At 48.5% G+C, this 23,509-nt stretch overlaps 1 protein-coding gene across 6 annotated transcripts in view; it reads left to right on the plus strand.

Annotated features, from left to right (window-relative positions):
* LOC135915709 (Na(+)/citrate cotransporter-like) overlaps positions 1 to 23,509 on the plus strand; it is a 212,088-nt gene that overhangs the window by 146,211 nt on the left and 42,368 nt on the right. For all 6 annotated transcript variants that reach the window (XM_070528569.1, XM_070528571.1, XM_070528570.1 and 3 more), the window contains 2 exons: positions 5,573 to 5,671; positions 20,843 to 21,002. In XM_070528569.1, coding sequence (XP_070384670.1) covers positions 5,573 to 5,671; positions 20,843 to 21,002 — 259 coding nt within the window. The remainder of the gene's footprint in view (positions 1 to 5,572; positions 5,672 to 20,842; positions 21,003 to 23,509) is intronic.

Raw genomic sequence — 23,509 nt, forward strand, 5'->3', positions numbered from 1 at the left:
CCCACCTGAACGTATCCTGTATTACGGCTGCGTACTGCGCCCGCGTCCGTTCAAGCCTTCCGTTGTGTACTGCTGCTCTTGCTTTACACAGGGACACATGAAATCATCCTGCCCCTACCCACCTAAAGACGACACCATGGAGCCTGAACCGTCGGCATCGTTTAGATGCGGCCTATGCCAAACAAACGATCATGACATCACTTCCACGACGTGTCCTACGAAGTTGAAGGCCACTAAGAAGGCTCGACAACGCCATTCTCGACAGCCAGCACGGACCCCTTGAGATTCATCAATGAAACAAGTCCCTGTGTACAACCGTTACGCCGTTCTGGCATCGCTGGAAGAGGACGCTAGCCAGGTGACAAAAGCAAGTACAGAGACAAGTGATGCTGCCACTCGTACCTATAGCGCAGCTGTTAGGTCGTCCACTTCACGACCGCAACGGGCATCGCAATCGATAGAAGACACGCCGCTTCCTTTGGCAGACGAAGAGTTCGAGATCGACGCTCGCCTCGCCAACCTTGAAAGGGAGATCCAACGTCTCAAGGAACGCCGTACAGTGCTCCGGCGTCGTCATGACGGAGCGCGGCCGTCGCATTCACCGTCGTCGTCTAGTCCTGCTCATATGGCTAACCCGGCATCTGTGTCGAAGCCTCTTTCACCCCAAGAACTCCTGCGCTTCGTTGCGCAACAGCTCCAGCATCTCACCTCGGTTTTACTGGCCAATCTTAATCTATGATGGCTGCTACGTCTTCAAGTGTGCCAGAAGGCATCTTACAGTGGAACTGTCGCGGCATCGCGAGGAAGGTCGGAGAGCTGCGTCAGCGTCTCAGATATGGGAAGCTGCGTGCTTGGGCTCTACTGCTTCAAGAATCCAACGGCCTGCCACCCATTCCAGGATTTGTGGCATACTCATCGCCTTCAATGTTGGATCGTAGGAGTGCTACGCCCGATGTCCCTCCAGGAAAGGTTGCAGCGTATGTAAGATGCACTCTTCATCAGACTCGTGTTGATCATTCACGGTGGTGTACTCTATGGCAAGAAGTCGTGGCCGTATTGGTTCGTCTCCAACGCACGGACGTTATCATCGTTTCATACTATGCCCGCCCTTACAGCGGTCGTGCGGCTCGGTTGTGTCTCGGCTGGCTGGCGCACCTACGACAGAAACATCCTGGTTTCCCCATTATGGTCGCAGGAGATTTTAACGCGCCCCACACCACATGGGGATACGCTATTTCCAGTGCGCGTAGTACATGTGTGCTGGACACATTTATGGACGCCCAATTCACTCTGCTTAATAATGTGTCAGTGCCTACTCATCGGCGAGACCACCCTTGCGCGGCGCCACACTCACCGGACTTATCTTGGTGGCTAGGAAGGACGACCGTCTCGTGGTCATGTGAACCCGACTGCTGGGGTAGCGACCATCATCCGATTCACCTTGGCTTATCTTCGGGTGGAACAGGCCGCCTCCGCCGACTATGTCGAGTGGTGGACTGGGATCGATACAGGGCGGTATCAGAAAGCAATGTATCCAACTTCATGGTGGACCCGTCCCACTGTCTTAAGGCGGCATTAGTTGAGGCGACACGTACGTCGTGGGTTGATGAATCGCGAACCGCTCCTGATTTGCAACTTCTGCGTCTCTGGGCGTCGCGCCGCCAAGCAGAAGTTGCATCAGAACGTGACCCTGCATCAAATACCCTTCGCTTAGAGGCCCAACGCCTTACTGCAGTAGCTCGGCGCCATGAACACCGCTTAGAACGTGGCCGCTGGATGGACTGGTGCTCTTCTCTCGGACCTTCGTCGTCCAATGCCTCCATTTGGCGCACCTTCCGAGTAATGGAACGTGGTCGGCGCCCTCCAGAGCCCGCAGCCTGCGCCCTGTTAGCATCGGGCCAGACACCAGCAGTATTCGCAGAAACTGTCGCCCACACCTTTTTTCCGGCTTTGTACACAGAACCGCCTCCCTTCGTTGTTCAAAACTGCCTTCCCGTGGACGCAGGCACGCCGCCTACGCTCTCTGACATCGAGGGTATACAAGCTGCCTTCACTATGGCGGAATTTTTAGCGGCAATCGACCTGTCGAAGCCATGCAAGGCACCAGGACCGGCTGGCATACCGTATGAACTGTATAAAAACACGGAAGGCAAGGTTCTCGAAGTGCTGTTGGGGGCCATAAACGAAGCTTGGGCTACAGGAGTCATTCCCGATTCTTGGCGGCATGCAGAAATGGTCCCTATTCCCAAACCCGGAAAACCCCAAGATAATATCGCTCATATGCGCCCAATAGCACTAACCTCAACGTTAGGCAAGCTGATGGTGCGTATGCTCGCGGCACGTATTACATGGTGGCTCGAGCGGTACTCATGGTATCATCCTGGCCAAATCGGGTTCCGTGCTCATCTAGGCGCAGAGGATGGCCTTGCGTACCTATCTTCTATGATTCTCATCGGCGGCCGCTCCCGAAGAATTCGCACGATTCTGGCAATGGATATTCGTAAAGCCTACGACCATGTGAGTCAAGAAGCAATTGTCGGAATTCTCCATTGGCTTCAATTTCCTAGCCGTGTCTGCACATTCGTCGAAGCCTTCCTGTGCGCTCGCACCTTCTCCATTCGCCTGGCTGGCCAAGCAGTAGGCCAGTTCGTCGCACATCGGGGTGTCCCACAAGGATCTGTGCTCGCACCAGTCCTTTTCAATATTGCTCTCCTTCCACTAGCCTGGAAGCTAGTCACGATACATAACGCACAGTACATAATGTACGCAGACGACATCACTGTCTCGTCAGTTGATCCTGAAATCTGCCACAAAGAACAATCGCTCCAAGAGGCCCTAAACATGACGCACAACTGGTGTGCTCAGATAGGCCTTGACATTTCCAAGGACAAGACGACGTACATGTCAGTAGCGAACAAGTATGGGCGCCGTCTACTGGCACTCCGGCCTCTTCAGTTAACTCTGGATCATCAACCATTACACGAGGCTTCAACTCTCCGTGTACTCGGCCTTGAAATGGATTCCTCCGGATCTGCGGGACCATGGGTCAAGAATGCAAAGCAACAGGCCGCAGAAACGATACAGTTGATACGTCGGATTGCGAAGAAATCTGGTGGAGCGAGCATCAACATGGCTCGCCTTCTGGTCCGTTCTGTATTGCAACCACGACTCATCTACAGAGCCCAGTTTCATCATCTCACGAAGGCACAATGGGCTCGCCTTGAGGCCATTATTAATGAAGCTATGCGGGCCATAACGGGATTACCACGTCTCACTCCGTTGCCAACCCTACAGGCTGAGTCCCAACTCAACACTATTGACGAACTCGTACACCAACGTCGATGCGCGCGTGCCCTAAAGCCATATTTAGGCTCGGCTGCTTCACTGGCCCGGTACATGGGACACGAAATAGACAATCCAGCATCTAAGAGACCCGATGTAGCTCCGTGGAAAAGGGTACGATTAAGTGACAATGAGCCTCTTGGTCGTCTGTATAGCCCGGTTCGTCGTCAGGCGAATGCCCATGTTTCCCGCCTTCATCACGCCGATGACAATCAAGACGATACGACTCTTGTAGCATACACTGATGCCAGTGTTAATGGCACCATGATTCACACAGCTCTCGTGTGTCCATTGATACCGGAGGCAGGCCGAACGTGCTCGTATGTTGCCGATCCTGCACCACCGGCCTACCTTGCCGAGCTTGCTGCCATACGAAACGGCTTGGCCGCGTTGCTACCTACTCTTCAAGATGCTCGATACTCTCAACTCATCATTCGCACAGACTCGACTCAAGCCATCCACGACATACGTAGGGTATCTCGGTCCACGCTATTGTCAGATAGCATTCACCGTCTTGCTGCCACTACGAATATCCTCATACGCGTCCAGTGGGTGCCTCGAGCAGCCCTGCCGGGTCTCCTTGAAGCAGATATGGCAACCCACCCACAGATTACAACATACCCACTTCCACATTTTCCTGAAGACGCCTGTGGACGACTGATCAGGGAAAAGGAAAACCTCTGACGTACCACACGAGCTCTCATACCTCCGTGTGGGTCAGACCTCCCTGGCTGGTTAGCCCGCCGAGAGGAGGTTACGTTAAGGAGGCTACGTGTCGGGGTCGCACTCACCCCGTCTGTGACCGCTCTCTGGCCACAACAATACCATGGTCCTTACGGCTCATCGTGCCCATTTTGCAACACTGGAATCCAAAATGTGACAGTGACACACCTACTATGGACGTGCCAAGGGCTTCATCTAAGCCGTCTCCGCCATCTCCGGGCAACAGGCCTTCGGCCTGGCCGCCCACCCGACCTTGAACGTTGGATTCATGGACCCCATCATCGTTCACTCCTAGATTTTTTGCACGAGTCGAATGTGTTCGTGTATTTCTAACATCTTTTGTATTATGCCTAAGGGCATGCTTTCGAATTAAAAAAAAAAGAAGTTGTATCGATAAATTATGCCTCTGCTATAGTTGAGCGACCACCTTTACCGTAAGCGGTGACTTCGTAAGCCAGAAAAGAACCGGGAACGAAAGACGGACTGGCGGCGCCACTCTTAAGATTCCACGGCAGCTCGCCTGCACGAAGAAAGCAGCCAGTAGTAGTGTTTTCCATGACTCTAATCCAGGAAACATTCAGCACCGCAAGAGAAGCAACGTAAAATCGCGAACAGCTGTAACGGGGCAAGGGGCTAACAGGACCACTTTTGACAGCCTTATCAGAAGAATCAGGTGCCGGAATTACTACAAAGGCAATACGTACTTCTATGAACTTCGACTCTTAGGCGAAATGCATCCAATGTAGCCGCGTCACGTTCTGCGTGGAAACGTTGCGCGGCTTCGGATTCCGATCTCACGTCTTGTCCGTCCATTCAAGAGCGATTGTTTTGGCCTTATATTCAGTTAGGCTAATGTTCGACGACCCCCAAACACGCAAACGCCCTTTTTAAAGCGCACCATTCAGTAGAAAGCTTAACAAGTTGTGATGATTATTGAAAGCCATGCCTAGCTCGAATTATCCAAGTTTGACTGTGTGCCGTTTATTATATTTATGCACGCTTTCTATTTCTCTTCTCTGGTTAACGATTTTACCGTAGTACAACTGTGATCGAGTTATATATCGCGCTCGCGCAACGAATGCACCCCTATTGTAGCGGCACAGTCACGAACGTTGTCGTCACGTCGACAGCGAGATGGGCTGATCACTTGTAGACATATGGTCATATTTTGTAGTGCATTCTCGAACCAAAGTAAACATCACTGGCTGCGTGTGTAAGATGATGTATTTATAAATAGACGTGGAACTCGAACCAGAGCGATTCGATGGTCGCCGACCACTATCGTTGCTATCGAAGCCTTGCCTTGTTTTCCGGGCCCAAGTTAGCGCAATGAACAGTTGTATTCTTTCTTACTCGCATTTTTTACTACTGTTCCTGTCTGCCCATTAGCATGCCCATCGTAATCTACATATTTTAGAGGATATATCCGGAAAGGTGGTTGTAGCTTCTTGCCGCGCATCATATTATTCTACAGCGCGAACAACGCCTAACCAATTTTCTTTTTCAGATGCTCAGAATGCCTGTCGGTGCTATTGTTCAGTGCCTGGACCGTGATTCACAGCGTTACCCATAGGCATACCGGTCTCAGGACCACTACTGACGATATGTGAGTCATCTCATTGTGTTAACTTGCTATAGTAGCGAGCAGAAAGACGTGCAAATCTATTTTGGATAAGCACTCCTTTCTAATGTCATTCCTTCAGTGATCGATAAGATAGCAGCTAGATGAAGAAAATTCTTGTGTCCTTGCGACTGCCCTCGAAGATACCAGAGCCCTGACGGATACGGATATGAAGAACCTTATTAAAGGGATCCTGAGAGCCCTGAACAAACTTTTTTTTAGACTAGGATATTTTCTGACCTACACATCAAAGCTTCTACTCGTCCCTGCCCTCAAAATAAAAGGAAACTTAACATCGCTTTAACTCCAAGAATAGTTACGGGCTCATTGGAATATTGTACTGTACATTCCTGTCATCGCAGGGGCAGCATTGAGAACGTCGACGTGCACATGCGTTTAATATCATCCGATTCATCGCACACGGTTCCCAATAGCAGAAAAACAGCCAACACCATTTTCATCAGATATTCATCATGATCCAACAGCCAGCAGTGAATCTTTCTGACGTTTTGTCTTGCGGGTCGGATGATTTGAACGCACATTTGCTACGCCACTCATATGCTCCACCGTAAGGCTATTGTGTCGTTTTCACCGTTCCTTTCCCAACAAGTCCAACGTGCGCAAAATCAATAGGTTTGAAGAGAGCTCAATCAGCGCGTACCGCTAGCTCGAAGCCGAGCGACGCATTAACATGGTGTAAGCCGTATTGCGGAATTTTCGCGTTACTATTTACTTCACTTTTTGCAAGTTAAGCTGTACGTGTGCTGGGCTCCGCGCCATGCGACGTCACTTAAATGTCGCGTTCTTGCTTTCGGTAGCGCGTCGTGCCGGTTGAATCTCTCCAATAATTCTCTCACGCCTTCCCAAGCGGCCTAAACGTGTTGCAGTAATTACGTGTCACCACTGAATTGCTTAGATGAAGTTTTATTACAGGAACACCTATATTTAAATCCAGTGGAACGCAGAAATCGTATTTTTCAGTATCCACCAAAACAACATTCGCGAATCTTGTGTTTAAAAGGAAATGCTGAAGTCGATGCAGATCTTTTAGGCCGTCATTTTCGCTTGCAAAAAAACTGCCGGAAATTGAAAAAAAGAAATATATGTAGCATCAAGCTTGCATAGTTTTAAATCAGCAATAAAGAAATTGCTCGCTCTCCCGTAATTGAGAGTAGATATAAGCATGAAACGGCACCCGCGAAAGCAGATTGATTGGAGAATATACTAGCCACAATATTAAAATGGGTGTCGTGCATGTTCGCAATGCTTCCCACCCAACCGCACCCCACCACGCCATACTGTGTACTGGTCCATATGGACGGTTCCCAGCTAGAGGAACTAGAAACCAGCTGAAGGCGGCAAGACGGGCAGTGAAAGACGCCAGGGAGACCGCGCACTGCCCTGCTAGAAGAAGAAAAGTGCCTAAAGGAGGCACCACGCAGTGTGGCGCCATCTCTCGAGACGACGCAAAGCCCGCGCCGCGAAACTCACGGACCACTGGCATTCAAAAGAGCACAGGCAAGCCTGTCTCAGTGCCAAAAGATGACAGTGAAGTGTTTGGTGCCCTGTATCTGCCTTTTGAACGCTGCTTTAGAAATGATAGATAAAACTGCAGCCTACTACAAGTTACAGCTTGAGTGATATTGTAAACAAACATTAGGAAGAACTCGGAAGCAATCTTTTTTGAAACTTGATTGGGCACTTACTAACGTATGCAAGGCGGTCCTGTATAAATGTACGTCTGGGAGCCAAAATATGTAAAAATAAAGCTATGGGAGTTTTACGTGCTAAAACCAACCACGATCTGATTATGAAGCACGGCGTAGTGGGGGACTCAGGAAATATGGACTGCCAGGGTTCTTTAACGTCCACCTAAATCTGAGTACACGGGTGTTTTCGTCTCCATCGAAATGCGGTGGCCGTGATTCGAACACGCGACCTCGTCTTTAGCAGCCCTACAGCATAGCCACTAAGCAACCGTCGCGGGTTGTTTTTGGGAGCCAGAGACCGCATTTTCTCAAGCTTTAGCTGCTTGCCCGGATGTTGTCGTCTGAGTGCCCGGATAATGGCTCTGGCTTTTGGCTCAAGGTCACTTCAAGGTCGCCGACAACGGGAGCTAAAAGTATTTCGCGCTTAAAAGGATACCAGAGTTGCATATACTGCATATATTGGGACATCCAAAGCGGACAAAGTTAATATATCTGCTCGTACTTCTACGAATAAGTTGTGAACTGTATACAAATATATTGGCAAGCTGTAAACAAATACAAATTTATTCAATATAGGTGATGTGACCTTTGGTGCAGTATTGCAATGCCGTTTTCTTTCTTTTTTTTGCCAAAAAACGTGCTCGAAGCATTGACTCAAGGCAAAGGTTCTTTCCCGAATGTAGCTTTATTGTTTTATTATTGTTCTAGGTTCAACTATGTTTTTTTACGGCTTTCCCTAGGTGTTTGTTCTGGCTATGGCGGGCAATGCCAAAGTCAAAGCAATGGAGTCAAACTGCTTATTTTACGAGCTCGGCCGTAACAGCAAGAATAAACTCAGCAGTGCCGGGTGCTTATATGGTCACGTCAGCAAGTGGAGCGCCAGCAAACACATGACACGCGCTCACAACTGCGCAGCGACGTCATATGACAGACGCAAGAACACGTCTGTGATATAATACCGTCCATGGAAATTTTCGTGTCGTTCGCGTGGTAAGCAAAAAGCTCCCCATACGTGGGCCGATCCCGAAGATAGTGCAATGGCGGGCGGACCCACGGCGGAGGTGAAGTAGGCGTTAAAGGGAAGCTGAAGAGTCTGTCGAATTCAATAAGACACTCGTATACGGATGCGGGAACCTTATAAACCATGTTCCTCTGTGATGTCATTATCTTCTGTGAAACCTGGTACTCAAATGATGTTAATATTCTTCGACTACCGCAAAAGAAAACATTTTGCTTGAACAGAACAACTCGACGTGGCGGTGGTGTCTTTCTGCTGGTGGCAAATTCCATACCCTGTGACATATTGGAAGACTTTACAACAATAACGCATAATGTCGAGTCATTGTGCATTCAAGCTGATGGTGTTATATTTGGTGTGTGCTATCGTCCACCAGACGGTATCATGCAGGAGTTCCTCACTTTTGTAGATAATCTGTTGGCGTGTGCATGTGAAAACAAGCAAAAAGTGGTTCTTGGCGGCGATTATAACACTGACATGAGTGCATATAGTGCTAGACAGCATGACTTATTAAATATAATCTTGCCGGACGGTTGTATAAATGTTATAGAATCGAGTACTAGAATCACAGTGTCCTCGGAGACCACGTTAGATCTATTTATTACAAATTATGAGCCTTCATATGTGAAAAGCGCTGTTTTAAGCAGCCCAATTGGTGATCATAATCCAATATGCATTTTTATCGAGCGCCAGTTAAGAAAGGTTAACAAAAATATAACTAGGATATTTCAGAACATCAATGAGCGTACAATGGCAGCGTTTCAAACAGAATTACAACGAGTAAGTTCGGAGGACGCACTTGAGGAATATAATACTGAAAGAGCCTACAATATCTTCATTGAAAAATTCTTAGTTGTCTATAAGAAACACTTCACCGTCAAACAATATAAGCCCAAGTCGTGCCGAAAACCATGGATAACAAGAGAGCTATTAAAGAAAATAAAAAAACGCGAAACGTTGTACGCCAGATTCATTAAAACTCGTGAAATTGCTGATCTTAGAGAATTTAAAGTTTACAGGAACAGTCTAAACAAGGAAATAAGGAAAACCAGAGATAACTATTATCTACAATCCTTTTTATTGTGTGATGGAAACTCAGGAAAACTGTGGAGGAACCTTGATAATATATTGGAGCGGAAACAACGCACAGAACCTATTGAAAAAATTAGCCTAGAAGGTCGTTTACTGTCCGAAACAGACATGGTGAATGCCTTTAACAAATACTTCCTGAACAGAGAAACACAAGCGAATACACGCCCGAAAACCACTCTCTCCCTACCCGGAAACTCAAACACAATCTTTTTCCATCCAACTAATGTTGGCGAGGTCTGCTCTGTATTTATGGCAATGAAAAACTCTAAAAGTTGTGATTCAGACGACCTGCAGATAAAACCCATAAAATTTGTCATACACGATATAGCCCCCATTCTAGTTCATATCTATAATACCTCTATTGCTCAAGGCATCTTTCCATCAAAAATGAAGGTTGCTGAATTCATTCCAATATATAAGAAGGCTGACAGGCTCAATATTCAAAATTATCGCCCCATATCAATTTAACCGCACTTTTCTAAGGGACTTGAAAAAATAATATTGATCCAGTTAACATCCTTTGGTGAAAAATATCGCGTTGTCACGAAAGCTCAGTACGGCTTTAAAAAAACCAAATCAACACATTTAGCACTACTACACCAGAAAGACCATATACGTACTGCAAAATTTTGAAAGGAAGCAACTGACAATAGGTATATTTATAGACTTTACTCAGGCATTCGATCATGTTAACCATACCCTATTATTAACAAAGCTTGATACGTATGGTATGAAGGGCCTCCCACTGCAGTTAATTTAGTCATATTTAGAAAAAAGATGGCAATATGTCCACATAAATAACTTCAAATCGTTTTCTGGAGAAATAAAAACAGAAGTCCCACAAGGAAGCATTCTTGGACCGCTACTTATTAACTTATATATAAACGATATCGTTCTGATCTATCCCAAGGCAAAATTCATCATATATGCAGACAACACTAGTGTGTTTATTTCATCGGCATCTTATACTAGTTTAATAAACAGCACAAACGAGTTTCTCCATAACATATCCTCATGGTCTATAGAAAATTATCTAAAATTAAATTCAAATAAGACAAAAGCCGTAATCTTTCATGCCAAAGGCACAAAGATTCCACAAAGCCACACTTTAGAGATGAAGAAGGGAGCATAGAAATAGTAAATGAAATTAAAGTATTAGGTACATACTTCTCTAGTACGCTAAACTGAGATCGACAAGTAAATTCTGTAGTACAAAAGCTTAGCCGTATAACAGGAATGCTGAACAAGAACAGATATCGCCTACCAACATCCATAAAAATATTAATTTACCACTTACTATTTGCATCACACATTAATTATACACACCTTGTGTGGGGCACAACAACTGAAACTAACCTCAGGAAAATACACTTACTACAGAAAAAGATCGTACGTATCATTGCAAATGTGCCATATCACAGTCACAGTGAACACCTCTTTAAACAATACGACATACCTACAATCTACTCTCTATACAACTGCTCTCTCCTTCGTATATGGCACTCAAACTCAAACTCTGAAAACAGCGTATTTAATGAAACTGCTTGTCTGCAAAGAAATACAGCTACCTATATAACCGGTCACGGAGAATATTGGTCTATACCCCCTTCAAGAACCAACTACGGTTTTCAAATGACGAAAAATAAATTACCCAGACTGCTTAATGCATTACGTGACGCTGGCATTGACATCATTAACATAACACGGTCAGAACTGTCGTTACTTATCAGAACCTTCTCCTAAATAATGAATCAGGCGTAATTTCTTTTTCACCTGTATTCACATGTGTGGCTTGTTAAATGTTTGTAATGACATAATTTTTGCTCGTCCTTTTCTTTCTCTTAATTGTTCCAATATTAATCGACCATCGTATCTTTTCACTTTTAATTATGCATCGTCAAGTGTACGCGATTTTCACTTTTATTTACGTATTGCCAAGTGTATGTAATGTGGTGGTGCGTAATATCTGCATTGCTTTTATTTGTCCTTATCCCATTTCTTTGTTCCTTTTTTGTTTGTTCCGTTATAGAAAATTCTCTTGAATTGATTGATGATTGTAATTATTATTTATATGTAATGTTCTTTGCGTACGGCTGAGTGCGCTACTCACTGCCACCGTGTAACACGGGGGCTAAGGGCACCTCAAGGTGCCTCATTGCAGCTTTTATCTTAGTCCCCGTCATTGTATTTTAGCAATGGAAACAAATAAAGAAAGAAAGAAAGGTAAAACTTTTAGGGGGGGTGGGGGATTTTTCACTTAGGGGCGACGTAATCGCCGGTCAAAATTGCGCTATCGCTCCATCCCCCGTCGAGTGCCGCGTGCTGCTGCTGACGCTGACGATGCGAGCGGAGACCGGAAACCGCGGCGTAGTGACGTGAGCACTGGTGTTCCGTCCCTTCGCAGTCTCCGCGATCGCGCCTGACCGTGCTTGTTTCTGCGTGCATACCGTCATAATCTGCTTCGCTCGACCCGGAATTACTTTGTTTATGTGTATGTAGAGTAGCAGCCTAAAGCAGTCTAAACGCAGCCGGAAAGGTCGGGGCAACGAACGCACAAAGACGGAACGGGTCCGGGCGGACGGATGGTAACTGGTCTTGGAAGGCCTTATGAATACACGAAGTCGTCTAAACCTGGATTTTGATTTATTGCTAGCTCCTTCGTGTTAAAACGCTGAACGGAAGGTGCATGTTTATCTCCCACCCTTGACGCAGGTTTCATCGCAAACCACCGTTAATTTTCTATTCGCACGTGTTTTGTGAAACAGCCTACATGCAGCTACCATAATGCCGTGCAAGTCTAAAGCTTGCATGCGTTTGAAAGCCGGCACATGCCAGGACGCTGCGCTCCCCCTCGCGCACAGAGAGAAACCGGCTGTCCCATGTTGCCGACGGGATTTACCGCCTTTACGGCTCCGGTTACGAGTAGCGTGGGGATGGCGCGCTGATGAAGGTCACTACACGTGCTACAAGAACCGCAATACTTATCCCGCATGTAAACCGTCTGTGTAGATTGCCGACAGCTCTGGGGCAGCGCACAAATGCCGACAATCACATCCCTGCTTGCGTTCCACGAGGAGGCATGCAGGAACATAACAGTACAGTTGTTTGCCCGGAAAAGAACTCACTGGATCGCTGAATGCAGCTTTGCAAAAAACATACTCACCAAAGAACATTTCTAACACGAGGAGATGCTAACACTTCGCTTTCGTTCGCGTCGAAAGCACTGCTTGCTACCAGCATCTTTTGCTTCTTGGAGAGGCCGGCTACGTACATGTAGGGAGCAACGCCGAACTCCTCAGAGAAACGCAAGCTCTCGAAATTTACCATCACCGTCTCAGCAAAACAACAGCGCCAAACCACCTTGCACCGTGCTTCATGTGTGGCGGCAGCGGCCGGTGCGGACGAGCACCATTCACAGGTGGAATCACAGGTGGAAACGAGGCGCGCGAGCTTCCCCGAGTCTTCTGCTGCAATTTTCGTGGAAATAAAATGTGTTTGCACTTTCTTTCGCTCAATTTTCATGGGATATTGGAGTTCGGAGGGTTGAAAACCATTACGTACAGCTCTTCACTCATTTTTTCTGGAAAACTCTTCAGCTTCTCTTTAAGCAGTCCCGATATGTGGGCCGATTCCGAAGATAGTTCAATACCGGCCGGAACCGCGGCGGAGGTAATGCAGGCGTTAAGCACTCCCCATACGTGAGACGATCCTGACTCTAGTGTAATGCCGGGCGGACTCGCGGCGGAGATGAAGCAGGCGTTAAGCACTCCCCATACGTGGGGATCCCGAAGATAGTGCAATACCGGCCCGACCCGCGGCGGAGGTGATGCAGGCATTAAGCACTCCCCAAACGGTCGATCTTGAAGATAGTGCAATACTGGCCCGACCCGCGGCGGAGGTGATGCAGGTGCAACGGGGGTGTTCACCGAGCAGAAGGGTCACTAGTTATAGATTGTAGCGCTAGGCTTAAAACAGGTCGGCGCTGTATCGTAACACGGAAGCAAGCACTTCTCGTCGTCTTCTTCTTTTGCACCTGCACACCAGCACCATGTCCACTGCCCAGTGCCTTCAGTACAATCACTCCCCACCGAAAGAGTAGCCATCCTGGCGACCTAAGGACAGGGGAACACAGGGGGGTCATGGCACTGTTTGAGCCGGGAGACGTGGACAATTTCCTGGCCCCGACGACGCTGGTCGGAAGGCGCTTCCGTTGGCTCGATGAGGTAGTTGACCGCGGATGTTTGTTTCAGTACCCGATAAGGACCGTGGTGCTTGGAGAGCAGCTTGGAGGAAAGGCCTGGAGGAGTAGAGGGCACCCACAACCAGACCAGCGAGCCAGGCGCAAAGCACGTAGCCGTAGTGGATGAATCGTGGCGAAGCTTTTGGCGCCACTGGTCCTGGGATGTGAACGAACGAGCGAGCTGGCGACATTCTTCGGCGTAAGCAGCCGCTCTAGAAACAGTCGTCCACTCCGAAGCATCTGGCCGGTAAGGTAGAATCGTGTCCATAGTGCATGAAGGTTCGTGTCCGTAAAGGAGAAAGAAAGGGGAGAACCCAGTGGTGCTTTGCGTGGCGGTATTGTAAGCGTAGGTGACGAAAGGTAGAATGCGATCCCAATTCGAGTGGTCAGATGAAGCATACATGGCCATCATGTCACCAAGGGTGCGGTTGAAACGTTCTGTCATCCCGTTAGTTTGTGGATGATATGCTGTGGTAGTGCGGTGAATGATGCGACACTCCTTTAGCAATGCTGCAATGACGTCTGAGAGGAAAACGCGACCGCGGTCGCTCAGTAATTCGCGAGGTGCTCCATGGCGTAAAATCAGGTTTTGAAGGATAAAACTGGCGACGTCTTTTGCTGTGGCAGATGCTAGGGCTGAAGTTTCAACGTACCGCGTGAGGTGGTCGATAGCAACAATAACCCAGCGGTTGCCGCTTGGAGTGTTGGGAAGCGGACCGTATAAGTCAATGCCGACGCGGTCGAACGCGCGCGCGGGGCATGGTAAAGGTTGCAAGGGGCCGGTGGCATGTTGAGGTGGCGTCTTGCGTCGTTGGCATAGGTGGCATGACCGGACATACTGGCGAACGAAACGGTACATACCGCGCCAGTAGTACCGAAGCTGGAGGCGAGAGTATGTCTTTAATACACCAGCGTGGCCGCATTGTGGGTCGTCGTGGAACGTGGCGCAGATGTCGGAGCGGAGGTGTCGGGGTATAACAAGCAACCACTTACGACCGCTCGAATTGTAGTTGCGGCGGTACAGCAGGTTATCTCGAATGATGAAGTGCGTGGCTTGGCGACGAAGCGTCCGAGAGGTCGGTGCTGGCGAGTGGCTGGACAGGAAGTCGATAAGCGAAGAGATCCATGGGTCTTTGCGCTGCTCTGATGGCATGTCGGAAATGTTGAGGGCGAAGGCACCGCAGGTATAAATAGGCGAGCGGACAGGACCAGAGGGCAGGGGTGACCGGGATAGAGCGTCTGCGTCTGAATGCTTTCGGCCTGAGCGATAAACAACGCGGATGTCGTATTATTGTAGGCGCAATGCCCAATGGGCAAGCCAACCAGTTGGATCTTTTAGAGAAGATAACCAGCATAGGGCATGATGGTCGGTCACGATGTCAAATGGACGCCCGTACACATAAGGACGGAATTTGCCGATAGCCCAAATGATGGCCAGACATTCTTTTTCAGTAACCGAGTAGTTTGCCTCGGCTTTGGTAAGGGTGCGGCTGGCATACGCGACGACGTACTCTTCGAAGCCATCCTTGCGTTGTGCAAGAACAGCGCCGAGCCCGACACCACTAGCGTCCGTATGGATCTCAGTTGGAGCAGAGGGATCAAAGTCTCGCAGTACTGGAGGCGAGGTGAGAACGCGTCGCAGTTCTTGGAATGCGTCGTCGCATGCCGAGGAACAGGCTGATAGGTCAGAACTGCCGGTAAGAAGCTGCGTCAAGGGGGCAATGATAGAGGCGAAGTTACGGATGAAGCGTCGGAAATATGAGCACAGGCCAATGAAGCTGCGAAGCTCTTTCATGGTGGTTGGTTGAGGGAACTCGGATACGGCGCTAAGTTTTGTGGGGTCCGGAAGGATACCGTCTTTTGACACTACATGGCCGAGAATAGTAAGCGTACGAGCGCCGAAGTGGCATTTCTTCAAATTTAGTTGCAGTCCTGCAGTGGAGAGGCACGCAAGTACTTGCTCGAGGCGGTTGAGGTGCGACGCAAAGTCGGTGGAAAAAACCACAATGTCATCCAAGTAGCAGAGGCACGTTTTCCACTTCAGCCCTCGAAGAATGGTGTCCATCATTCGCTCGAAAGTGGCAGGCGCGTTGCAGAGACCGAACGGCATGACAGTAAATTCATATAGCCCATCAGGCGTTACGAAGGCCGTCTTTTGACGATCGGCCTCTGCCATTGGCACTTGCCAGTACCCGGAGCGCAAATCTAGCGAGGAAAAGAATTCCGCGCCCTGCAGACAGTCCAAGGCATCGTCGATGCGCGGCAGAGGATAGACATCTTTGCGCGTTATTCGGTTAAGGCGGCGATAGTCGACGCAGAACCGAATGGAGCCATCTTTTTTTTTTAACGAGGACAACCGGAGATGCCCAGGGACTGTTAGAGGGCTGGATGATGCCACGCTCCAGCATGTCTTCAACGTGCTGGTCGATGATACGGCGTTCAGCAGCCGACACACGATACGGACGCTGGCGCAATGGTGTTTGTGGACCGGTGTCGATACGGTGAACGACTGCGGACGCTCGGCCCAAGGATGGTTGGTCAATGTCGAATGAGGAACGAAAGCGTTGGAGGAGCTTGATAATTTCTGTGTGCTGCGCAGGTGTGAGTTCCGCGTCGACGGCACGAGCGAAGACGTCTACAGGGGCATCAGTCGCGGCCGGAGGAGTGACGGAACAAATCGGAAGTGATACCGAATCACCAAACGTGGTGGCCGGGAGAACGCTGTCGAAAGCTTCAGCGGTACCCAGGCACTCGCCGCGGAGTAGGGATGATGGGCAGGCGGACGGATTGCACACGTAAAGGGCAGCTGAACCGTCGCAAAAAGTGACGACAGCAAACGGAAGCAGAAAGTTCCGGCGGCGCGCACAAGTGGCCGACGGTGTAAACAGAACAGATGAGTTTGCAGCAGAGTTACATGACACAGGAACCAGAGCGGCGGAGAAAGGTGCGATATCGATGTCGGAGGCGGCAACAACTTTAGGAGAAGAATGGTCGTCAGGGTCGAAGCACGGCACTGATAATGTAAGTTCGGCACGAGCGCAGTCGATAAGTGCTTGATTAACAGATAGGAAGTTCCATCCAAGAATAACGTCGTGTGACGAACGAGATAGGATGACAAATTCTATAACATACATAACGTTTCGAATGACAACCCGTGCTGTGCACGACGCTGAAGGCTGAATGCGATGCGAGGTTGCCGTACGCAGAGAAAGAGAGGTAAGGGGAATGGTCACTTTGTTCAAATTGCGGCAAAGCTTCTCACTAATAATAGAAACGGCGGCTCCGGTGTCGTTAAGCGCGTGTACGGTGACGCCGTCTACGGACAGTTCAATTTCGTTCGCCGGGTTAGAATGAGGCCTTGAAATGTTCGACGTAAACGCAGTTCTTGCCTCTGGAACTGCGACTGTTAGTTTTCCTCTCGGGCTGGGCTGGGTCGGCGAACCATCGGGGAAATGGATCGGCGACGTGGGGAAGGTGACCGACGGGCATCGAAAGGGAGGCGACTGTAAGATGAGTCCGGAGGAAGGCTAGATGGGTCCTGACGCGGAAGTCGAGCAGGCCTGTAGCTTGAGGCGCCGCCACTGTCAGGTAAACGGGGGCTGCGACGGCGGCAAAATCGTGCTACGTGGCCCGGAAAATGGCAGAAATAGCATATTGGCCGGTTGTCGGATGTACGCCACGGGTTGACGACAGGGGCTCCAGCGGCCGAGTAAGGGACGACCATTGGGCGTGAAGGTGGCGGCGGCGGCACATGGAAGGTGCCAGTGGCCCGGTAGGCATCAGGAGCCGGAGGAGCGTAAGGCCGGGCGACGACGTCAGCGTACGTTAGCGGCCCAGCTGCAGGCTGCGGAGCAGGGGCAGATGGCAGCGCCGCGGCAACTTGGGTCTGGATGACGTGGCGAAGTGAAGGAGCCAAGGTTGTCGACGGCTCGGGTGTGCTGTTCGCCAGAGAGAGTTGGCGGGCAACTTCCTGACGTATAAACTGCTTTATCTCCGGCAATAAAGCAGAGATGTCGGCAGCGTCGTGGCCGAAATCCAACGGGGATAGATCCGAGGTGTCCTGCTGAGCAGCGCGTGTTGATGCACGCTGCTTGCGCAGCTCATCGTACTGCTGACATAGCTGTATGACTTCGGCAATCGTTCGCGGACTCTTCGCGACGAGCATCTGGAAGGCATGGTCGTCGATACCTTTCATGACGTGCTTAATCTTGTCAGCTTCGTCCATAGATGAGTTCACGCGCTTGCATAGCGAGAGGACGTCTTCAATATAACTGGTGAAGGTCTCGTCCTGGCGTTGAGCTCGACCACGCAAGCGCTGCTCAGCGCGAAGCCGCCGAACGGCGGGACGGCCGAAGACCTCTGCCAAAGTCGCCGTGAAAGCCGACCAAGTGGTAAAATCGGCTTCATGGTTGCGGAACCATAGGTTGGCCACGTCAGTCAAGTAAAAGATGACATTCGTGAGCTTGGCGCGGTCGTCCCACTTATTATACGCGCTTACACGGTCATATTCGGCGAGCCAGTCTTCCACGTCGTGGTCGTCTGTGCCGCTAAATATAGCCGGATCGCGCTGCCGGATCACGCCAGAACAGACGATGGTGGGTGGCACGGGAGCAGCAGCCTGGGACGGTCCTGGTTCATCCATTGCAACAGCTGGTAGTAGCGTTCGGCTGCGGAGTTCCAGGATGTAGAAGAGAAACCCAGCAGCTCCACCAAATGCAACGGGGGTGTTCACCGAGCAGAAGGGTCAGTAGTTATAGATTGTAGTGCTAGGCTTAAAACAGGTCGGCGCTGTATCGTAACACGGAAGCAAGCACTTCTCGTCGTCTTCTTCTTTTGCACCTGCACATCAGCACCATGCCCACTGCCCAGTGCCTTCAGTACACAGGCATTAAGCACTCCCCATACGTGGGCCGACCCCCAATCTAGTGCAATGCCGGGCGGACTCGCGGCGGAGGTGAATCAGGCGTTAAGCACTCCGGATATGTGGGCCAATCACGAAGTTAGTGCGATACTGGCGCGACCAGCGGCGGAGGCGAAACAGGCGGTAAGCACTGCCCATAAGTGGGCCGATCTCGAAGATAGTGCAATGCCGGGCCGACCCGCGGCGGAGGTGAAGCAGGCGTTAAGCACTCCCCATACGTAGGTCGATACCGAAGACAGTGCAATACCGGCCCGAGCCGCGGCGGAGGTGCAGTTCGTCATTAAGGGGCCCACATTACACAGCTTCGCTGGTCATCTTTCCTCACAGAGCGGAAGGGCACTAAGTTTTTTTGGCTCACTTGCCCACTGGAACCACTTTTCTTGGTTCAGAGCATTGTACAAGGGCGTGACTGTAGCAGGCATGTTAGGTACAAACTTATCATAAAAATTTATCAAACCAAGATACGCTCGCAACCATGCTTCATTCTTATGTCTAGGAGCCTGCTTTATCGCTTCAACTTCCTCATCAGACGGCGGTATATCATTGGAGTCCAAAACGTCTCCCAGATAAGACACGGACGTTTTAAAGAACTTGCATTTCTCTTTTCGAACTCAAACGCCCTTTTCTTGAAATCACGAAAGTACGCTCTCTACTTTCTGCAAACGCTCCTCAAGAGATGCTCCAGTAATAAATACATCGTCCAAATAGCGCACAAGATGGTCAGGACCCCTCAATATATCATCCATGGCTGCTTGAAACAATGAGGGAGTACTCGTAAGACCATATGACAGTCGCACCTACTTGAACAACTCTATTATGTGTGTTCACGACTAGCAGTGACTTTACTTCAGGATGCAGTTTGACCTGATGATATGTAGTAGACAGATCAAGCACTGTGAAATATTTGCATCATTCCAAAGTTGCTAGCAGATCATTGATCACGGGAAGAGGATTATGATTTGCGCGCAGGCGCTGATTTGGTGCCACTGTTAAGTAGCCACACATGCTAACTTTGTTTTTCAACTTAGGCGTACAACAAGGGACGTGGCCCACTCTCTCTTCTGTACTCCTACAAGAACACCGGTCTCTACAAAGACTCCAACTCTTGCGCTACCGCGTCGTTCAATGCAAAAGGCACTTGGCGCGCTTTGCAAAAGACAGGAGTGCTACCTTGTTTGAGCTCTAGCCTGATAGGAGAGCTCTTAATTAAACCAAGTCTTTGATCAAAAACTTGTGAATACCGTCCAAGTAACATGGCAGCACTATCTTGGCGTACCTCGTGCACGCTAGACCAGTCTAACTTTAGAGGCGCCAGCTAGTTAGGCCCAAGCAATGCAGTATTGCTGGCATCAACCCGCACAAAGTGCGTGTGCTAGGCTAATTACCATATTCGTTCTTCGCCAACAGTCTTTCTGCCGTTCTTTATAAGTTTTCGCTCCACCTAGCTATCTGAAATCGACCCGTAGAACTACAGAATAAACATCATACATTTACTCAATTTCCTTGTTACCTTAGCAAACGAAAAACAATTCAATTAGAAACCACCTCAGATGTCTGGTGAGGTTAATGCGATTAGCATTCAAGCAACGTAGCGACACGCCGTAGCGTCACCGCCGAACGCGTCATGAGACGTGTATACTGCAGCCGGGCTCCTCCCTCAGGCTTCCTTTGCGAACTAAGGAAGAAGGTGCTCCGCGCACAGGCAGTGGCCACGGGCGCTGGCTCGTCCTGTTACTGCGAGATGACGAACGAGTAAGACATCCGGGTTTAATCCCTGCTGTAGCACGTTGCACCATCAAGCGGTGCTGCCACGATGTCCGCACGTGGCGCGAGTTCGATTATGCCCAGCACTGGAGAAATTTTAGAGAATTTTTTGTCATCGAAGAGCGGCACATGCTTAATGGCACATATATATATCCAGTGACTCAAGTTCAAGTTGGCGTGAAAAGATGTTAGAGACAAACATACTGCAAACTCGGTGAAGTTCTCAAAGAATCCTGATCGCAATAATAATCATATGCCATTTGAGCTACATATACGCTAGCCCCAGTTGTTTAAATGGGATTGAAGTGTACATTGTATTGTACGCAGGTTATTGGGGATATGGGTGTTTTTAATGAGTTAGCTGTCGTCTTGAGTTTCATGCTCTCATCGTCTTGCTTGTTCATCTTGTCAGGCATCCGCTAGGTGTTCTATGCCTGGTACTAGCTTACGCCCCACCTTTCACCAAGTGGCTTCACGGGGTCTTCATGAACTTCGAAGGCATCGTGCAAAGGCTGCCTTGGGGCGCAATCATCACCGTGGCCGGAAGCGACGCCATTATGCTCATCATCAAGGTGCGAACGGCGCATGCATTGGATAGCAACGAGCCTGCGCCCACCATGAAACTTTTGGTCGCATACCTTATGAGTCTATTACGTCAGAACAGAAAGCACCTTTAGCTGTTTCTATGTACGGAAAGCTTCTTTCTAGGTTTTCGGATAAAGATAAGGTGAACTATGCCCTAATAGTAGTACATGTGATTTTTAGCTCAACTTACGGCAAGCTTGATTTGCAAAATCTGGTTATATGGGCAGGGAAAAAGCGTCGAGAATCTGACGGTTTCTATTCTAACAAATTTCTGCCGCTCACGCGCTTGTTTTTCTTGCCCACCAAATTAAGCAAGCTATATCAGTGGGCAAAACAAGAAGCCCTATGGGGCTATGCTTGTAAACAGCTAAGAGGTCTATACCGCTCTTCGAGCCGCTCAGGCATAACACTGGCATTTCACTAACCACCATTTATTTCATAACCACCATTTCACTCGTGCCTTTTCAGGCTTGCGCGCAAAATTTTGAAATTACTTAAATTTCCTTTACAGTGCTTCAAACCCCTTCCGCCTGCTCTCTCAAGTATCTGCCTTTATATGGTCATGCCTAAATATTAGTCATTTCTATACTAGGAGAATGGCAGCAAACTTAAACGTAAACAGCGGCAGCATTTCTACTTTCAGGTTTTCTGGCATTCGCCTAGTATAACCATGTACCAACTAGCCCAACAAGCCACTCTCATGAATAGTCATTTCGCACTGTCGTATTTCCAAAATGTAACCGAAGTGCGACGCACAAGGTTGAAGGCGTGATGTCAAACAAGTTTTGCGTGCTAGGCTGTCCTGGATAACGTCAGGCAGAAACGAAGGCGCAGGCACTTTCGTTTTCGAAAGATGGGAACGCTTATAAAACTGGATCAACGCCATTACTCGGAAGAATTTCGGACCTACATATGCTACGCGAAGGTGATAGTCTTTTATTAGCAATGCGCGTTCTCACTTCTCGACTTGTTCAACTTTAATGTGTCCTGAACACTGCGCGCCTGAAAACGCATACGTGCCGTTAGAAAGAAAACAGGGATGAGAACAATGCTATAACTTAACGTTTGTGTCCACTGGCATTGTTTTTGTGCTGCTGTGCACCGTTTATTTACGCCCAATATTGCAACCCTGAAAAATATCGAACATCATAGTCCAAGGTATACGCGAGCTATATGATAGTAAAATAGCCTGCGTATCATCGCATCATGGGACCTAACGCTGATAAGTAACTATCGCCCAATATCGCTAGCGTCATCATGCTGTAAGATGCTAGAACACATCATAGCTAACTACATTACTAAATTCTTAAGTGATAACAGTGTACTCTCACCTGAGCAACATGGTTTTCGAAAAGGTTTTTCTACTGTCACCCAATTAACATCGGTTATTCATTATTTTGCGAATATTCTAGACAAATCCAGCCAGGTAGATGTAATATTTTTAGATTTCAGGAAAGCATTTGACCTTGTTTCACACTCCAAGTTAATTGAAAAACTTCGATTAATTAACATTCCTGGTTTCATTGTTAATTGGGTTTCAGCATACCTCACTAACCGAAAACAGTTTGTTAGTATCGATACTTACCATTCCCATGAACTTCCAGTTACCTCAGGCGTCCCTCAGGGTAGTGTTTTAGGGCCTTTATTATTCTTAATTTATATTAATGACATTGCCAGCGTTGTCACAGCACCAGTTCAAATAAAACTGTTCGCTGACGATTGTGTTCTGTTCAGTGAGGTAACCGGTTGCGATGATCAGATAACCCTGAACAATAATCTTCAAAACCTTCTTTCTTGGTGCAATCGTTGGAACATGGAGGTAAATGCTAACAAAACAGTTTACATGAAGATAACTAAAAAAATAAATAGCCTATCTTTTCCTTACGCCCTCGGATCTGAACCATTAACCGAGGTTAGGGAATACAAATATCTTGGCGTCACAATAACTCATAACCTGCACTGGAACATTCATATTTCTAACGTATGTGACTCAGCCTTTCGTAAACTCTGTCTTCTACGTCATAAACTAAAACAAGCTCCCGCTGAAACTAAACTTTTAGCCTACACATCAATAATAAGGCCAAAACTGGAGTATGCCTGCATAGTGTGGGACCCTTACACGAAAACGAACATTGATGCACTAGAAAGAGTACAGCGTAAAGCAATCAGATTTATTTTTTCGAAATACCGTATGACTGATTCCCCGACAGCAATAATGAGACAACATGGCATTCAGACATTGGAAATACGAAGAAAAATACAACGGCTGAAATTTCTTTTTCTTCTTAAAAATAATCTCCTCGCCCTCACTCCTGAGCCTTATGTAACGCCAATGACAGCACGCCGAACACGTCATCGTCATGCTGACTCTCTAACTCCCTATAATGCCAGAACTAACATTTTTAAATATTCTTTTTTCCCACGCACTATAACCGATTGGAATAATTTACCTCAGTCGCTACTAAACAGTACTGATTCCATTGACCGTTTGAAC

This window comes from Dermacentor albipictus, unplaced genomic scaffold (genome assembly GCF_038994185.2).
Source record: "Dermacentor albipictus isolate Rhodes 1998 colony unplaced genomic scaffold, USDA_Dalb.pri_finalv2 scaffold_13, whole genome shotgun sequence".
Lineage (NCBI taxonomy): Eukaryota > Metazoa > Arthropoda > Arachnida > Ixodida > Ixodidae > Dermacentor > Dermacentor albipictus.